Source organism: Drosophila rhopaloa, unplaced genomic scaffold (assembly GCF_018152115.1).
Source record: "Drosophila rhopaloa isolate 14029-0021.01 unplaced genomic scaffold, ASM1815211v1 contig_178, whole genome shotgun sequence".
Taxonomy (NCBI): Eukaryota; Metazoa; Arthropoda; class Insecta; order Diptera; family Drosophilidae; genus Drosophila; species Drosophila rhopaloa.
The window spans coordinates 3,794,332-3,814,579 of record NW_025335059.1 but is presented as its reverse complement, the minus strand read 5'-3'; the positions used below and the strand labels follow the sequence as shown (position 1 = coordinate 3,814,579).

The window sequence follows — 20,248 nt, the reverse complement described above, 5'->3', positions numbered from 1 at the left end:
ACACTACCAGTAGGCCAAATTATTATTTCCTACTCCGAACTTTTATTTTTTAATAAATGAATTTATTTTGCTGATTTGTCGTGGCCACACCCCCGCAAACTCGCGCTCAAATCGCGCGCCCAACGGGCCACTCGATAAGTCTGACATTCACAGGGGAACGGTGGCAATCGAATGGCAAACACATCTGTCAGAAGACAAGAAGAAGAAGGGGCAAAAAGAAGAAGCAGAGCGCTCTGTTCCGCAGCGAATTATTTTCCGAATTGCGAAAAACCCAAATATCCGGAACCAGGACAACAGGACCGCAGTGGCGCATCTCCTCCGGAATGGCCACGGAGCAGCATCACCAGCAGCGCGTCCTCAAGCAGGATGGCTACTTGGATCTGGGCGATTGTAACAGCACTCCAGCTCGACCCTTTGAGATGCGCAACGTCGTCTATCATCCGCAATTAAATGTCCTTCTGCTTTTTAATAATGGCAGCACCGTCAAGGTCCTGGACGCCAATTCTGGAGTGATCCTGCAGACCTATCAGCTCAGCTCCAATGGTGAGATTTTGGGGAAAAAATAACCACACACATATGTACACACGGATGGGGGGAACTTACGCACACTTGGGCATGCAAATGTCAATACAGTGGAGAACTGCGAATTAGAACCCACACAGAGAAAAACACAGCATTATTCCAATATTATTTTATGTTTATAGAAGATCAGAATAGGCTGAATCATATCTGGTGTGTTAAGTGTTAGGCGCTATATTTCAATATTAATTAAATACCAACACTTACAAATAAAATATTTATACTAGTGCATATCATTTTACTAGTACAAAATTACATTGATTTTGCTCTTTTGAACTCTTCCAAATATATACAAATAATTTTAAGGATTGGCCATTTTTCGGAATGGGTTTTTTCACCTTAAATATATTAGTTAAATTCAAATTAGTTGAAACATAAAAAGCGACTTGATCTAAATTAAACAAATGATAAATGATAAACCTGTAGTAGTTGAGTTCGTCAAAGCCAATGGTCACTGCATTGCATTTCAGTATGTAATTGCCTTGCACTTGTCCACTCGTTCGGATGTTTGTATGTGTGGTTGTGTGTGCTTGCAGTTTTTTGTGTATGCGTTTGGCATCAATTTTTAACAAAGCTCTGGGAAATCCTTAAACGGAAAGTGATAATCCAATTCAATCCTAGTGATTACCCCCGGGAACTGAAATCTTTCAGACCGTCGTATCACAATGGGTTTGTTATTGTTGTCGATTAGCAGCCAACAGCACGCATTTTGTTTTTGTTTTGCCTCTATTACGCAGTTCTGTTTGATAACCCCCTTCGCCTCCACTGCCCAATGAACTTGTTCTATGAAAACTATTTTCGGGAATGTTCCGGTCTTTAATTTCACGGAAATACATAGTGTCCTAATCGATTGGGACTGATGCACAGTCATAACACAAAACCACCACTTTTGATTTTAAAATTGACTTATTATTAGCTTAACATTTGACCTTAACTTCCGGCTTTTACTTTCAATAAAAACTAGATTAATCTCTTAGTTCTTAATCTTTACAGTAAATTATTATGCTCTTTTTTATTATTTTTAACCATATAAAATCTAATATAATGATAAGGAATTTGTTTTGATTTGAAGTCTAATAAATGTTTTAAAATACAAAAATGTTCCTGATTGTTTTCTGATGAAATCAACAGGGATGAGTCATATTCCCTTTCTAATGATTTGTCCCGCTTTTCTCTCTCAGGTGACAGCATCGTTCATGGTCGTTATATGCCACTGCAAGACAAGATCTTGTTCTGGGATGGCCATAACCTTGGACTGCGAGGCGATTACAACGGCGTCCTGCTGCTGGACACCATTCTTCAGGCGCCGATTGGACAAAACGACGACTACATCAAGCTGGAGATTATACTGTCCGAGGCGATAATTTTCCAGAACTGCATCAGCGAACTGGAGAGCGAGGGTCTGGAATGCCCCTGTGACATCAGCAACGAGCTGACGCAGAAGATCAACCAGGCGCAGCTGAATGCCAAAAAGGGCATCAAGGCCCAGCGGGTGAGTTTTTTCTTTTACTTTTGCTTTAAATTAAATCTGATCATTTTTTCCGTTTCAGTGGAATACCATATGCTTAGAGGTGCCCTATTCCAGCCTTAAGCTCGTGTCCAACAATGTGGTCATCCTATTAAAGCGTCTGGAGCGCCATATTCCCGTGCTGGCCATCGCATCCGCCATTAATGAGCGTCTTACCGACATGCTGATGGGCTCCCGAGTCCCAGACTTTGGTTGGAACTTTAGTAATTTCCAGCGCGTGCTTATGCACTCGGAGGCAGTGCGTCGCCAGACGTTCGAGAAGTGGCCCCACATGGACTACAAGTGGGCGCTGCCCGATCAGATGGCCCAGGCCGGTTTCTACCATCAGCCATCTTCCTCTGGAGAGGATCGCGCCATGTGCTTCACCTGCAACGTGTGTCTTGTCTGCTGGGAGAAGACCGACGAGCCGTGGAGCGAGCACGAAAGGCACTCTCCGCTGTGTCCCTTTGTCAAGGGCGAGTACACCCAGAATGTCCCTCTGTCCATTACCTACGCCACCAATCCCGCATTGTCAGCTCCCGGATTGGGATTCGACATCATCTCCAACAGTGATTACGCGAACGTGCTCTGCACCAGTTGTTCTCAAACGGGAGAGCTAAGTGTCTGGAGCATTGAACGCCACCTCAAGCTGATGCACAGCATCCATGTACCGACCCTGCTTAAGGACGTTTTCGAGGAGAGCTTCGAGTGGGCGAGAGTTACTGCCATATGTGTTCTTCCGAATGCACGAGCTCGCACCAAGGTAAACTACGTGTACTCTTCGGCAAATTATGGCGGAGCAGGTGGCAGCAATGGAGCGGGTTCCCATTCGGGATCAAATGCCGTCTCTAGTGGAAAGTTTGGCAGCGTGAATGCCCAGCATATTACCTCCACGTCCACGCTTCGGGCCGGCGTAGTAGGCTCCAAGATCGTGCTGGGGGTCAGCGTGCGCCAGAGCAGTGGCGAGTTAGCCCTGCGAATGGTAGTGCTCAACATCGTGGAAGTAGACCGCAGCAGCGAGACTTCGGCGAGCGTCAGCAACGACAGCGGTAGCGTATCCAGCGTTGGCGGCCAGCTGATGAAGTCTTCATCCCCTATGGTCAATGGTAAGCAACTGTATAACCGTATAAATCTTTAAAAAATAGATTGAGTGCCTGTTTACATTATGCAATCACAGATTAATTAATAATTATTATTCATCTCAACACAGTTCCCGGTGAAACAAATGCGGCCGTGACCCAAGTGAATCTCGAGTCCAAGGATGATGATAACAAGGCCATGACACCATACGAGAAGTTTGCCGATGGCTTTGATAGTAACGGATTTGTGTCCGCTCTGATGACTTACAACAAGAACAACGGGGTTAGCCAGAACACCGACGATGCCTCCGTTTTGTATGATTTCGACTTGTGCACCTTGTCCCAGATCCTGGATCACAATCTCGAGGAACCACTGAGTTTGATGGTCGGGTCGAATACGGTAAATGTTAGTAACCTGGGCATGGGCAACGAGATCGACAAGCTTGTCGAGGATGTGGAGATGACTCACCAGAACAACAACAACAATAACAACAACAACGAGGCAAACTCCCTGGGTGGAAATTCCTCGACTAACAACAATAACATCATGATCAACGGAAGCACTAACAGCAGCAGCGACAAAATGACGGCTACCGAGGAGATCGATTGCGTGGTGGAGAGCTGGACAAGTGTGAAACGCATGAATGCTTTGGATGGTGCCAGCAGTGGGGCGAATGGTGTGGCGCATTCGGTCCAAGAGATCATCGAGATTGCCGAGATTCTGCCCACTACGCCCAAGTGCAACCAGCTGTTGGTTAAATTGCTTCGCACAAAGGCGCCGGAGACAGAAGGCAGTAAGATTATAATGGCTACCGTTGCCAAGGAGGAGGAGGAAGAGGATGAGGAGCAACGGGCTGATGAATCAATGGACACGGGTATGCTTATCCGTCATGATATAAATTATTCATATATCTAATAAATTTATTTCTCTACTTTATTAGATAACAATGCCGAAGGGAATGTAGCAGCTCAGCTCTTGGTGTTTGACTACGATGACACTCAAATATCAAACGATTACACCCTGGCCATGACCTTCAGTCGGGCCAAGTGTCCCAAGCAGCTGTGCATCCTGCCGCACTTCAATTCCTCTCCGGAGCACAAGGATGCCGGCTCCATATGCGTGGTGTGTGCAGATGGCAGCGTGGAGATTTATTCGCTCGCCGATTTTCAAGGCACCATGGTGATTGAGGAGGAAGGCGAGCACTTTGAGTCTGTGGTTTATTGCCGGAATCTAGACAGGCTGTGCTGCTGCTCACGCCAAGGCGGCCTGCTCTTCTACTCGCTTAGCGAGGGGGAAAACGACTCTGGCGACGAATTACTCGAAATGGAAGATGACTGCAGTACGACCTTAACGCAGGCCCCGGATGTGAGTGTGACGGATGGCGCTCGTCATGCAGCTAGTGCGGATCAGTTGAGCAAAACCCTGCTCGTCAGCGATTCTATTTGCGTGGATGTTGGCAGCGAGGCAGCGACACCTTCGATCTTCTCCAACGCCGGTGGACAGGGTGCCCACGTCCAGACTTCGCCATCGACGGCTTCCTCAGCTGCCACCAATGTCAACCTGCTTGCATACAAGACTGCCGACCTGACACTGGAAGACCTAAAAGTCTTCTACGCCCTCACCCAGTTTGATGACAAGCTTACTGTCTACTCTGCCGAAGTGCCCAGCTGTTGGAACGATCTCGGCCAGGTGCAAAAGCAACGCAAACAGTCGCAGAACATGAGGCATGGCGGAGACGAACGGGATTTTACCCGCACCTGGCGTCTGCACAACGATGCGTGAGTACTTAACGCTATAATGACGGGTCAATTTTTTTAACCAAAAGTAATCCCTCACAGAACAACCTGGGACGAACACATAATAGAGCTCAACCTGGCTCAGCCCGTGTCTCTGGGCCACATCGATCTAAAGTTTACAGTATATCAGCAATGCTCAAATCCCGCAGCAATCCAGGTCACACTTCTGAAACAAAACACGAACGGCTTTGGGTACCGAATGAAGGGACCTCATTCCAGTTATAAGCCGAATGTCATTGATGACAACATTGATCTCTCATATAGTAAGTTTTAATACACACAACGTAAGCTGTATCTTTAAGTTTGAATTTTTATTTTCAGTTGCCAATGAAAATCCGGTGCTAAGCGAGGAGTATTTACTAGCCCACAATGCGGAGGTCTTGGCCGGTCCCATCGAGCTCTCCTCATGCATCGACCTCTGTGATCAAGGAGGCACAGCCACGCTCACCTCACCGAAACTGTTTAAGACCCGCACCAGGAACTTTTTGCTGCACATCAAGACAGTGTCTGATCCATCAAAAGACGGGCAGAACAAGACGAGGGGTACGTAATCCATTGAATGGGGGAACTGTTAAGCTAACGACAGTGCAATTTGTGTAAATAGTCAGACAAAACACCGAATATCGCTTACGGTTTTATTTTACTTTATTTTATAATTTGTAATATTCTAATTTGGAATTATTTTCAAGCATTTGCATACTCAATTTCGCTTTTGCCACTAAAAAATAATATAAAATGGGTTTATATTTTTACCATAACTGGTTTCAATATTTTTCTGCTTCCATTCTGAAAGTTTTAATAAAAGCACTGGTCTGGGCCTATTATAAAATATACAGCAAAAGGACGAATTAGAAATAGGTGGTTTGTTAATAGTGGCAACCGATGAAATGTGGGCTATACATCTCGACCATCATGAAGTTGTTTACCGCCCATATCGCTACATTTTGCAGCAACCCCAACGCGGCACAAGCGCTCGCATCAAGTTGAGGAATTGGTGGATCGAAACAAGCTCGTTAGGAACCCCTTTAATGTTCTCAATATACTCCAGACGGTCAAGGCGGCGGTCCTAAAAGTATATCCCTCGGCGAAAACAGCTTGCATTAATATTATTCATGTAAACAAAACCAAGTCACAAGGCAATCAACCGGTGATCGTAGCCAAGATCTCAAAATCGAAGCCCCAAAGCCCGCCCGCTGCCGTTATTCCCTCTGTGGGACTTAGGCAACTGCCGAGTAGGGAAGGTACCTCCTGGCTCCGCAACTCGCACTTATGGTCATGAATACCAATACGATTGGTCCTTTTTCTTTTCATTTCTCTTCGCAGGATGTGACTGGTTGCACGAGATCTCAATCAGTGTGCGGGCGGTGAAGTCTCACAGTCGGATCAGTAATGGTCGGATGCAACGCATTGCCATGCTAGAGAGCAACGTGCTGCTGGTGCAGCTGCTGCGTATCGCCAGTGATCCGACTTCAAGTCCGTTGGCCAAGAACCTGTCGCTCGACGTGCTCAATTGGATATGCTTTATCAGGCTAAACCGCTTTCGGTCACCCAAGTCAGAGCGGCTCAAGGACCAGATAAACAAGCAGACGGCGGGGCATCTCCAAGATCTACTTGCGCAGCAGTTCGAGTGCATTTCCCTGGCTGAGAAGCATATTGAGCCGTTGTTGCGCAACTGTGTAATCTACAGTGAGCGGAGTACGGCCCACAAATGTGTGAAGCTTCTAATCATGTTGACGGAGTAAGTGAAGACATATGTATTTATTATGCATTTTTTCAGAAATATACATAACTTACTTTAAATTATCATACTATAACTTGCAGAGGTGCAACGAATTTGCCGGCGGAGGTGCAGGACCACACGACGCTGGATTATAGCTTCAAGGCGGCGATTGCTAACACATTTCCGGAGCTTCCGCGAGCGCAGTGCGGCAGCGTTGTCCGCTGGTATATGATGCTAACCTGTGCTACCTCTACAGCGGAGTCCCACAATAGCATTTCCGAGCAGGCGATCAATCTATTAAAGGAGATTGCCGTCGAGATTGACAAGCGCTGGGATCCACACTGTGCGCTGTTAAGCACGCGATTTGGCCTCTACGGCTATCCCTTTGAGCCTGAGATCTTTGATTTTGACTTTCCCAACGTTAGCAGACAGGGGACCGGTTCTTCGGTAGCCCTCACTAATATTATACGCAGTAGTTCCACAATTTTGCCAGTAACTGGGCTGGACATTAAGCGATTGAGCTCCATAGGTTCGTTTAAATCAATCCTAATTAAATCAGATGTGATAGCCCGATCTTTTTTGCAGATGGTGTGGACTTTCGCACGTTTCCATATCTGATCCGAGGAAAGAGCATCAGCAACCAACTGCGTGGATTGTTAGAAGTGGTGCAGCTCCACTTCAACTGCGTTCAAACATCCGAGGCTACTCGCATCGACAACATCGATAGTGTTGCAGGAAACTCCGCTGCCAGTGTGGTAATTGAGGATGTGATGATGATGCCAAAGCTAGTGGTGGCTAAGGAGAAAGGCGAGGAAATGGTATGTCAAAAACTAAGCAACAAAGAAGTATCAGATTCGATATATTATTTTAATAGCTCAACGATCTGGTCAATGATGTTGAGTGTCTGGTGGAGGAAATGAAGGAGAAACAGGGCAAGGTGGACTACGATGCATTTGGCTTGGTTAATGGCTTTAAGGATAAAACATGTAAGTTGTTTTTACAGTAATCATTAGACCCAATCTTTTAAATTTTAGTTTCCTTTCTTAAGATTATGTATTATGCATCTGTCCTATCTTATGTTTATTTCTGTATCAATTTTTTAGCAGGGTCCTCGCTTGCTGACTCAATAGAGCACGCCTTGAAAGAGGAGGTTAAAATAGAAAAAGCGGCCATCATGGACAAACTAAAAATGTCCAAGTTTCTGCCTAAGCTGTCACTTTTCGGAAGCTACATACAGAAGAATATTAACGACATCTCCTTCGCTGACTTTGACAAATTGATCAACTGGGACGGTAATGCATCGCCTCCCTTTAATTTGGAAGTGGGGGCCCCCATCGAAGGCCTGGAAACTACTCCAGACCAGAACCTATCGCAACAGGCCCCATCAACTGGTGACAGCGTACTGGACGATGCCGCAGAGAGTGAGAAGATCAAGGAGAGCCTAAACGCTAACCCCTGCCAGCCGATTGCCTGGCACAAGTTAATCACTCCGCCGCCCAAACAGATGATCGTCATCGATCGGATGCACTCGGGTGCTAGGCGATTTGTGGTGCTCGACTTTGGCCAGCACATCCTGCTCACGGATCTGGTGATTCCCTCGTGCGATGAGGTGACTTCCCTTAACATCGACATCTGGTGTTTTGATGAGGAGACTGATTGCACGCGTCTGGTGCAGGTAAACGATATCCAAACCAAAACGCTTGTTCTGAGCGACATTCAGCCTGCACCGATTTGTCGATACCTGAAATTGACCATCATTGGACGAATTGGCATGTCGTCAACCAAGTGCAAAGTGCCCCTGGGCCGGTTCTTTGGCCATCCCGTGGTGCTGGAGCACGACGGCTACGGAGATCAGTTGATGAGGTTCATTAAGCAGCCCACACAGAGCCTTCAATCGCAGCTGAAGTCGTTAAACGCTCTGTACGAGGATGTTCATTGCCGGTACAGCTTGGCCAGCTGCAAACTAATGGATCTGCTGGCTCCCATGCGGAATAGTGAGCTGTCTAATGTGGCCCACCTTCAAGCCTTTATCAACAAGCAGCGGGACGAGGAGCTTAGTGGCTTGGATAACAACAATAAGGTTGTGTCCCTTTACGATGAATGCATGCTTCTTCAGTACCAGATCAATGTGATCCGGAATGTGGTGCTCCGTTTGGAGCGAGCACTGTCTCCTAATGCATTGAGTAACGCGCCTCTTGCGGAAGAGTCGATTCCTTTAACTGAGGAAATCCTGCGCGCTGCATCTAGGGACAAGTTGCGAGTGCTCAGCCTGAGTTTGGTGGAGGTGCTTCTGCACTTCTCCATTGAGTATGGAATTAAGAACATCCTGCCTGTGCATCAGAAATTCAATGCCGTTACGGCGAAAGCTCTTTTTAACTCGCTGGTAGTTTACGGAGATGCCCAACTTCAATTGGCCACCTGCTCGTTACTGGTGCGGATGTGCTGTTTCCAGCCGTGGTGGGGAGATTTCCTAGCTGACACCTTCTGCAGCCTGTTCTCGGCACAGAACTGCAAGGCCTTCCCCCAAGATCGGTAGGTGTTGCGTACCTGGATAGATTTTCAAATTTAATTAACCTTTAATATTTTTTCACACTTACAGCATATTCTTTCTGCTGACTTACCTGGGACGTCGCAGTATTGCCATGGGCGCCTGCCGTTCCATTGTGATTGATGCCGTGCTTAAGACGCTCGTCAAGCTGCTGGCACCGATCTCACCGCACTACAAATACCAGTCGGAGCAGCCCAGCACTTCGGCGAATGCTGCTGATCGTAATGCAGCTATGGGCACAACGTCAGATCTTCAGCTGATCACTTGGCTACTTCTGTTTCTCTCAGTGTGCCTTGACGACAACGAGCGCAAGGATAAATGTATGTGAACCACACGCATCTGAGAAAGTTAAATTAAAATCCTTGAACATATTTATTAAATCATACTAATGTTATTGCAGCAGCTGCTCGCTGGGACTTTATGAGTTGTGAGAGTGACTTTACAAAGACTAGACCCAGCAACACTCCCAACAGCAAGCAGCTTCGCTGCTTTAAGAAACGCATCATTCAGCAGAACAAATACTCGGTGCAGCCTTACACGGATTGGGGAAAGAAGATTTATATGATACAAAACGAGGTAAGTTATTAGAACCACTAGATGCACATAATAAACTTTTATACATATGTAAAATTATCGTTCAGCATCCTGGTATATTCATGGAACTGTCGACCAAGTCAAAGGGAAGTGGTCCTACCAAGTCAACCTCGACCGGTGGAAAGATAAATATTGGATCCGCTGGCCTCTGTATGACTGGCAGTAGTTCAAGTAGCGGTGCATCTAAGAGTGCAACAGCCTCCACATCGTCTCCAAAACATCAGGATGTCTCGGGTAGCGATGGAGAACGCGACAGCAATTTTGACAAGGGATTGAAGACTCTGCGTATGGCCAACATCAAGGTGGTTATCCGCGGACTCTTTGCCCTGCTGCTGGAAATGGATTTCGACTGCAACATGGACCAGTTTCTGCTCACCTGCAAGGTTATTGCACGTCTGGTGGCCGCATGCCGACCGTCTGTTCAACTCTGTAAGATTGTGACCACCGCCCAGCTGGAGCAACTTGTACGTCTGTCCGTGTGGAATGATCAGCAGCAGCCCTGGGCTGTCCATGCAATTACGTGTTTGCTTCAGGTGAGTAATACCAATTTATTAATATACCAAAAACGGGAACTCGGTCGTTTATATCAATCTTATTTTTTGTACTTTGATTTCTCTTGTTTGCGCTGATGATTTAGTTCGGTTATAATTAAAATTGTTTTGATTTGCAGGATCTTTTGGATGCGGACAAACAGTTCAGGGATAGCGATGTCACTCCCACCAATGATACTCCTCGTACCATGGAAGCAACAGTGCAGGAAACACGAGATCTATTCAGCGACTATACTTGTAAGTATCTAATATGAATTTATAAGTTTGTTTAATAAGCGAAATGCTTAAATATTTATGCAAAAAAAAATGTGCACAACAAATTCTGTGAAAATATTTGCACAGGTATTATTTCTTCGGATTGTCCGTAGATAATTAATCCCTTGCCCACCAATAGTGTCTTCTTAACCAGAAATTGTGAAACAATTTCAATGAATTTTCCATTCTTTTAGCCACTGCTTCCTCGTGCACTGAGGCACAATTTGAGATGCTGATGCCGACAGCAAGAGAATTTTATCAAGAGGGTAAACATAGTACTTTTCCTAACCGTAGAACCTTGCATGGTATCTATGCGAGGTTAAATTATAGATTGCCCGATGACCGCATATTGAGTAAGAAGGGACCGTAAATGCTCTCTTCTTTCAAACGTTTGGGAAACAGTGAATTTTTAAATCACAAAATTAACAAAGCTTTAAAATAATAGTATATCTTAGTGAATATATTAACCATTTACGGTTCCTGGTACAAAACTACTTTCCCTTAGCCAAGCTTTTAGTTTGATCCTATTTAAATATGATTTTTTAACCCATATCCTGCTATAGTAAACTTTAAACAATACCAAATATACAACATACCCATTGCTTTTGCAGCCGTCAAATACAATTACCTACCATCATTGATTGAATGCGATGACACGGAATTCGACGAAATGCTGAACGACATCGACATGATCGAGCGTACAAAGCCAGTGACCAAAAAGGAGAGCAACGCACTCTGCAAGAACACCTTCAATTTCTTCTGCAAGTCCATTTCCATTGCCTTGGACTCACGATTGGATGTGGGCTTGGAATTACATGTTGAGACACAGCTAAGAAGGCTTACGAATCGCACCTCGCTGGATCTCTACTCTTCGCTCCCGCAGGTGCTAACCAATGAGTTCGTCTCTCCGCCTCCAGAAGCAGCTCCTTGGCCAGAGTACTTGACCCAACTTTGGTCGGGTACTGAATACAATGGCCGCAACACCTATGTGATGTTTAAGAAAGTCTTCGACTCCATCCTGGCAGATCTGCACTATGAGGATACGTGGGTGCACTTGGAGCAGGTGCTGCAGATGTGGCTCACACTGAACTGCGAACTCGCGGACAAGCCATACACTAGTGGCATAACCCACACGGATGTACCCAAGATTCCTTTTGGGGCGAATGCTGTGCAGGGATTGCTTCTGGCCTTAGCCTGGCATAATGACATCAAGCTACGCACCTGGTGTCTGGGCTTCCAGTGCCTGTTCCTTGCTTGCAATTCGCTGCCTATTGGCGAGGATGCGGATTGTACGCGTATCAACGAAGTCATTGTGAATGATGAGAACTTTGAGAAGATGCTGCTGAGATTCTTCTCCGGGTATGGCATGAGCTCCTCCATCATTACCAACCGATGTGTAAGTAATTTGGCTAATTTGTCAGTCTAACATTTAAATTTAAACGCTATTAATATTAATGTTTTAGGCTGGTCCAACCATTTGCAAGCATCTACATGAGTTGCTGCTGTGGCTGCACAGCAAGAGCGAGACGAGTGGCATTCCCTGCAAGCGTCGGCTGAAGGACATTTTGTTGCACGTTGTCCTCCAGTTGGTTCAACCTGGTGGCGCTATTAGCAACCAGCAGGGACCCATTGATGCCCAAAACCAACTGGTTCGCGATCTTCTGATGATGCCCAACGACAAGGGAGATCTAAATATAGCGCTTAAGATTACGGAAAGTGTTTGTAAGTAGTGAAAATTCCTCTTATTATTCAGACTATTTAATCGAACTAATATATTAATTAGCTTTTCTGGTGTACAACAACATTTCCAATGGCGAGAAACTGCAGTGTCAGCGTGGAAATGAGAACAACACCGCTGGGAACAATTTTAGTAATCTGTTTGCCAATGTTTTGGGATCGGAGAATCCCTCCAAGCAGAATGCCACAATCTGCGACAATTCGCTGATCATAAATCTGCTGAAACTATCTTCTCACATGGTGCTGACAGAAATGCCCAGGCAACCAAGTGTATGTCTCCCCGCAGAATGTCATCACTCGTATCTCATTTGTGTCTAATTTCTGTAGGAGGTTACCATTCCCGAGGAGGAGGAGCTGTCGAATCAAAGTCAGACGGATGAGACCAAAGCGGAGCAGTTAAATACGGAAGGTCATCGCAGCAAAGTACCATGCATAGCTGATTGGGGTATGAATAAAAATAGTGGTTTAATTTAAATTAGTTTCTTAAATAAATTTTGATAATCGTTTAAGTGCTGCGACATTTCCCAACGATGAAACGCCTCTTTGGAACGCTCTCTCAGTGCTCTACAAACACTTTCACTATGATGTCCTCTGGCTGCTTCTTCTCACTAAAGTCCAATATGGTCTTGGATGATCCACAAACAATCGCGGATGCTGTCTTCAGTTTGATGATAACCCTCAGTGATAAAGCCTCTAATCCGCGACTGGTTGTGGCACCTATTTGCCAATATCTCGAAGAAAGTAAGTTTGCATTCTATAAGGTATATTTTGTTGGTACTGAAATCTAACGATCTCCTCAATCGAAAGCCACCATACAGAGGAATGCCACGCTGCCGCGTTTGCCGCTCTCAGAACCCTTCCTGTGGTACATCTCTAAGGTCCTTGAAGTCACAGCGGCAGTTCAGACATTCACCCAGCTGGGTGGAATTCAAATTATCTGTCACAACTTAGTGCGACTAAACAAGACGATTATCAACATGCAGCCGGGATTGGTAAGGAGGCATTTAAAAGATTTTTCCTTTCCGAAAATACTCACTTTCTTATATTGTGCTAGATATCGTTGATCATGCAGCACTTGACGCGCAATACTCGCTTTAAGCTGAACAGTCATGTGGCGGCAAACAGTGCGTGCAAAAAGACAACGACTGGAACAGGAACCACTGGGACCACTGCTGCTCAGCCGCCAAGAAGTGGTGCTCAGTACGATGGGCTTATCAACTTTGCCCCCTTCTCGCATATTGTGTCTGAAAATGATGCGGCCCAAAGTGCTGAGGTGCTCATCTCCAATCCTAATGCTACACATCGAAGACCACGATCCCCAGCCTGGAGCTACATGTTTTATCCAAATGAGACCCACGTAGATCTCACCATTACGCTGCCCACAGCGATTTTGCTAAAGGAGGTGCAGCTTGTACCGCACACAACGAGTTTGGCCTCCTGCCCCTCGGCAGTGGCGCTGGAGCTGTCAAGAGATTATGGCCTGGGATCTATTCCGGTGGGTGCTCCCATGGCCACCACTGGGCTAACCTGCATCAGGCTGAAGTTAGCCAAGGCGGAGGTGGCTACCAGCATTGTCCTGAGGCTTTACAAGTGAGTTACAGAAGAAATTGTGCTAATTGATTTAATTTAATAAATAATTCAATTGCAGACCCAAGGACTGTGGTAATGTCGGACTGGTACAGATCGCTGTGCTTGGCCAGACTATCTTCGGGAATCGTATGCAGGGGCTGCGTTCGCCGAGTCCGTTTATCGACTCACTGGCATCGTGCTCCTCACCGCTGCAAACGGCTGCTTTGGCCGCGATGGACGCAGATGCCATGCTTGAGGACGATGCCTTCGCCAAGACGAGCATTGGCTGGGTGCGGATCCTATCCCGCTGCTTCCACGTCGCTGCGTTGCAACCGGACAGCAAACTCGCAGATCTCATCGCCGCCTATCCGGCTGCCTATCCCGGCTTTTTGGAGGCCTGCTGCTCACTGCTAAACATCATGCCAATGATTCCAAGCCTTGCTCAGCAACACCTGGAAACTATTTTGCTGAAATTGGGTGCCTACAACCACGAGCTCAGTTTGCAGCTGCTGCGAACGCTACTATGGCACACCACTCCCCAAGGTGAGTTATTAAAGACTCTGCTTTTTCAGATAACCCTGCGGAAAATGAAAAAAATAATCTCTTTTACTAAACTGTTTACCTTTATAGTTTTCAAGCTCTCCAGCGACGCGGTGTGCGATCTCATCCACGAAGTGGTCACCGGCTCCACGGAGCACTTACTAGATAAACTGCGCGTCCTGATTGACTGGGTGATGCAGCTGCATGATAACTACAGCCAACAGGCACGTTGCAATAATCCGCAAAGCGGATTTGTTAAAGTGATCGCCTCTATTCTCTGGCGAGTCCAGACACAGCAGCAGCTCCCGGAGTTGCCCCTGCTCATTTCATCATCGCTATTCGAGACCTGCTTCGAGTGGGTGTCGTCGCTGGAACATGATGAGCCTCTGAAGAGCAGCTTTGATTCCCTACTCTGTGCTTTGTGCTACATTAAGCCGGAGTTGTTTAACCAACTGTTGGTTAAGTTGGGAGTGAAACTAGAGCCACCAGCTCGAGGCCAGACAGATGATAGTAAGGTGCAGAGCGGCAGTGCCTGGTTTAGGCGAGAGGGTAGTGAGAATCTAACGGTTCTGCTGCAGCGTCCCACATTCCTGAAGACCCTGGCCTTGGCCTGCCAGTCTCCAGCTGCAGTTTACCAAATGCTGGACTCTGGACTCCCCAAGCTTCTGGCCCACGCCATTTACGAGTATTGCATGCACTTGCTACCTGGATCAGAGCTAGCAGTTTCCGCAGCCCCAGCCGCGGCTGGTGGAGAAGAAGCTTCAGGCAACAACCCGGTTGCAGTTCCAGTAGATGACGAGGACTCCTCGCTAACAGACTTTGACAAGGCCGAAGCAAATGTGGGCAATAATACTCCACTGCTTAGCAGCTCAAATGTGCCCAAGGTGCTGGACTTCTTTGCCGAGTGCTGTGCCGAGGGTCCTATGCGAGATTGGTTGGGCACGATGCAGGGATCCGTTTTCTGGAAACCACTGTTGCAGCTGCTCTGCAACACCCATGCCGCCCAGTTTAGTAAGACGCTGCCCATGCAGCAGTCATTCATCCGCTTGGAGCGGGCCACCATCAACTTCTTCACGAGGGTGAGCGCCTGCCATCCTGGCAACCAGGAAGTGCTCACATCGCTGCTCATCGGTGCCATAATATGCAAGCCACTGAGATCTTCACATGGGGTTCGACCCACTATATCTGGATTCACCAGGCAGTTGGTCTTGCAGCTCCTTCTTGAGAATGAACACATCACCGTCTCGGTGAGAAGTCAGCAGCCTTTGCAGCGAAGAGACACCCTGTCCGCAATCCTGGGCGGGAACTCGAGCGGGGCAAGCACTAGTTTGCCCGTGGCAGCCGTCAACAACCACCCGGCCAAGCGGAGCAGCGCCCACCATATGCTCTTCACGGTGACCACCAGCACCACTTGCCAGGAGATTATGCAGAATTGCGTCAGTGGTGAGTTCTTTTGCGAAATCTCTACTTTATTTCCCATCTGGGGTTCTATTCTGTTTTTCACATATTTGTTTATTACTTTGGCTGCTGTAATTAATTTATTTCGTTTCTTTTGCTTTTGTTTTTGACCCCATAGTGTATAGTAACCTAGTTTATCAACAACCAACAGATCAACGAGCTGGCGAGGCTTCGGCCTCCAGCAGCGGCGTGTCCAGTGGGACTGCCAAATCAAATGATATCAAGCTGGAAAAGAGCAGCTTCCTGAACTTCAACAACGTAGAGGCGGGGAGCATGGAGTTCCTCACCGTGGGAGCAGCTGTGGCAGCTAAGGACAAGCGCATAAAAGACGCCAAGAACCAGGCGGCTATGAACAAGGACAAGGAGACTCAGACCAGCACCATGAACTTGGCTTCCAGTGAGGACTAAATAACTTTTCTAATAAAATGCCATTTTAACAGAATGTTTATTCTCCTACAGATATTTTCAACGTGGAAGAGTTCTTGTTGCAATCGGCGAATGCAGCCAATGGTAACCAATTGGTCATACCAGAGTATTCGGATATCCTGTTGGCCGGAGATGCCACCATCTCACAGGTTCTGGCCTCGCTCCAGGATGCGGGACATTCGCTGTCCACGCCGTGCATATCGTTCGACCTCGTACCGCAACAGCGGGCGGATGAAGTAAGCGAGGCCAAGAAGACAAAGGCCGCCTGCACTGAGCCGCTGCCATCGCCCCTACAGCGATTTTCCAGCAGCGGCGGTCTTTCGTTGTTGGCCCACTATTTGCCCACCGTTTATCCGGAGCACTCGGGCCGTAAGACCACCTTGGTGGTCAGCGAAAAGGAGAAAAGTCCGCCGCTTTCTGACTGGGTGAAGCTTGAGCCGAACGACGAGATCTACGAGGATCTGGAGGACACCATCTGCGAGCCGGCAGCAAAGCAGGCAACGGTCAGCTCGGTGCCGCAGCACTCGCTTGCCGCATTCGGATTGTTCTTGCGTCTGCCCGCCTACTCTGATGTCTTGCTGCGGGACAAGATGCGAGCGCAGTGCCTACTCCGTTTGGTGCTGGGCGTAACGGGAGACGGCGAAGGCAGTAAGTAACTAGAGACGTCCTTTAATTCATTGATTTCACAAATTGTTCCGGTTTCAGATGATATATACAGTTTGTCGCTGGCGCCTTCGTTGCCCACTTTGCCCTTCGAGGTCTTCCGACAGCTTCTGGATAGTGTGCCGCTGTCCACCGACGATGGCGTGCTGCTTCGCCGCGTAGTTATTGAAGTGGGCGCTATGCACCTAGTGCTTAATTGCCTGGGCATTTTCTCGCATCAGTCGCACAACAGCAGGATTGGAGCACCGATCACGGAGCCATCACCAACTGCAACGAGTAGTGGTAGTGCAAATGGAAGTGGAAACGGAAGTACCAGCGGTGCCAAAGCAAATGGACCAGAGGAGGCAACGCCTAGTGCAACGTCGGACGACAAAAGCCACATGTACTGGGCAAAGGGAACGGGTTTCGGTACCGGATCCACGACTCAATCTTGGAATGTCGAGCAGGCGTTGTTGCGGCAGAAGAGCGAAGAGGAGCACGTCACGGTGCTACTGCTCGTCTTGGCCAGTTATATAAATCCGGGGGATTGCATACCGAGTGACATGTGTGGGGAGGACATCTTGGCCTATCATGATGTCAGAGATGTTACGGGCGAGCTGCCGCCCATCTTCCAAACACTTTTGCAGCAGTCTTGCCTGATCCCCGCCCTCAGCTCTTATCTGCGCAACGATTCCGTTCTGGACATCACTCGCCACATTCCGCTGTACCGTGCCATACTGAAGCTTCTGCGCGCACTGTCGCTGTCCAAGATGCTTGTCTCGCTGCTCCAACCGGCGGCCAGTGGCAGTGGGGAGAGCACGCCACCTATTGCGGAGCTATTAACGAACATGAAGACCTGCGTGGACACCTACGCTAAGCGACTAAAGTGAGCATATATACGACATATTTTATCTATTAATTTTTTAACTTGATTACCCTTTTATTTTCAGAGTTAATAAGAAGTCGAACATCAAAGGGCCAGACACATCAGTTGACCTTCAACATCGATGACGGCGACGATGAGGGATTAGCTCTGCTCATTCCGGACATTCATGAAACGAGTGTCCTTGTGCAGAAGACCACGGATGCAGATGCTCTGATCAACATGCTGCACACCAACGAGGACGGCACCGGGCAACTGGAGCCACTTAGCAAGTCCATTGAGCAGCGCTATTTGGAGCTGATGAAGAAACGTCAGTTCGACACGTTTGACATGATCGTGGAGGCGGACAACAACAGCTTCCGGTTTGTGGTATCGCACCACTTCGAGAAGATGGTGCGGCTCGCCGGCGATCGCTACCATCCGTCGCGGGTAAAGAGGCTGGCTCAGGAGGCGGTGACACTGTCCACCAGCTTACCTCTCAGCTTTAGTAGTTCTGTATTTGTGCGCTGTGATACGGATAGATTGGACATCATGAAGGTATGTTAGCAGTTTAATTTTCTGGAGTCAAATATTTATTTACACTTTTTTTTATAGGTACTCATCACTGGACCGGCGGACACGCCATATGCCAACGGGTGCTTCGAATTCGATGTCTTCTTTCCCCCGGATTACCCCAACCAGCCCATGCTCATAAACCTAGAGACCACCGGCCGCCATTCGGTGCGTTTTAACCCCAACCTCTACAATGACGGCAAGGTGTGCCTGTCGGTCCTGAACACGTGGCACGGCCGGCCCGAGGAGAAGTGGAATGCGCAGACCTCAAGCTTCCTGCAGGTGCTCGTCTCTATTCAGTCGCTGATCCTCGTCCCCGAGCCCTATTTCAATGAGCCGGGCTTTGAAAGGAGTCGTGGCACTCCGAGTGGTACCAATTCATCGCGGGAGTACAACAGCAATATTTATCAGGCCTGCGTACGCTGGGCAATGCTTGAGCAGATACGCAGCCCAAGTCACTGCTTCAAAGATGTAAGTTTAAATTAATGGTGGAAACTTTCCAAAATGATACCGAATCAGAATTTAGTGATACTTTTTTGACTGATTTAAAATATTGTGTAAAATATTACGCCCTAGAATGGTGTCATACCTTTAAGACTTTAAGACGCATTTCTTTAAACAAATCACCCAAATTTCAGGTCATACACAAGCACTTTTGGCTAAAGCGTGAGGAGATCTGCGCCCAGATCGAAGGATGGATCGAGGAGCTGAGCAAGCCGCAATACACCGAGCGGGCCAGCCGCACTATCTCCTTTAACTCAATGGTTCTGCGCCGGCATTATCGCCACCTGCGGGAGGAGCTGTCCAAGCTAAAGCCGCCCCGTGGCCTTGAGGACTTGGATGCGCCCTTCAACCCGGTGGCCACGTTACCCCCGATGGATGTGTCCGCGGCTCCTGCAGCTGCAGCCACCAACAACGCTCAGGTGGGAACGGATGATACGATAGTGCCGGACATGAACTTGCTTAGCGAGAATGCGGATGATTGCGAGGCTGATGGCGATGCCGAAGGCGATGGCGATGTGGATGACGGCTTTAAGGGCTTTCCCCAGGAGGAGGGTCTGCTGACAGGCGAGGAAGATGTCATAGAAATTCTGAGTGATACGGAGAACGAGAGCAGTGTGTGGCAAGAGAAAGAGGAAGAAGAGGACACCCCGTGAATACCTAGCTGCCCAACGTTGTTGGAGATGAATTTGATGTGATGCCCAGAAGCTGAATGCCCCCGGCCTCCCGCATCTTTGCTGCCCTAGACATTTTTATTTATATGCTATGAGTTTTGTTTTACGCCTTTACTTGTTTTAATTTTTGTAAGAGAGAGACTGCAACAAAACTTGGTGTGCTTTACTTAATGGAACCGTAATGATAAATGTTAAACAAATAACGCTAATGATCTTCGCGCAGATTAAGACACACTCCCCCAATAAGCATTGTCAGAAACTTTCCATTCAAAGAAAATGAATATCCCACTCTATACAAGTATGTATGATTATTGTATTGAACTTTTTATAAATGCTTATATAAATGGATCTATCGATTTCTACAAGAATAACCCATGTGTGTATAGAATAGAACGGACATGCAAGTCATTGAAAATATCACCACTATAAAACAGTAACAACAACAAAAACCACCAAAACTAAATTAATTCGTATTAAACTATGTATGTACGTAGTGATTTAGTTAAATATTTACAGCAAAATGTGAACAGTTACTTTTCCAATTGAAATAAAACGCGAAAAACATTTTGTTTCCCCCAAAAGTATGCAGTTCTTCTTTCAAATGTTTAGTCTAAAAATTGATAGTAAACATGCTCA

At 47.2% G+C, this 20,248-nt stretch overlaps 1 protein-coding gene across 1 annotated transcript; it reads left to right on the top strand.

The window, feature by feature from the left end:
• Positions 1-26: 26 nt before the first annotated feature.
• LOC108037457 (baculoviral IAP repeat-containing protein 6) lies at positions 27-20,193 on the top strand. Its single transcript, XM_017114029.2, is given in 33 exon segments — positions 27-543; positions 1,761-2,071; positions 2,130-3,192; positions 3,297-4,040; positions 4,107-4,944; positions 5,005-5,225; positions 5,284-5,505; positions 6,286-6,700; positions 6,784-7,211; positions 7,268-7,500; positions 7,557-7,668; positions 7,786-9,214; positions 9,282-9,550; positions 9,631-9,806; positions 9,872-10,357; positions 10,495-10,612; positions 10,825-10,896; positions 11,242-12,026; positions 12,094-12,352; positions 12,414-12,637; positions 12,695-12,812; positions 12,878-13,108; positions 13,175-13,359; positions 13,422-13,957; positions 14,016-14,479; positions 14,567-15,919; positions 16,086-16,331; positions 16,394-17,008; positions 17,066-17,888; positions 17,953-17,974; positions 17,976-18,422; positions 18,480-18,908; positions 19,076-20,193. Coding segments are annotated over 33 exon segments (14,613 nt in total). The 5' UTR covers positions 27-323; the 3' UTR covers positions 19,595-20,193.
• The last annotated feature ends 55 nt before the right edge of the window (positions 20,194-20,248 follow it).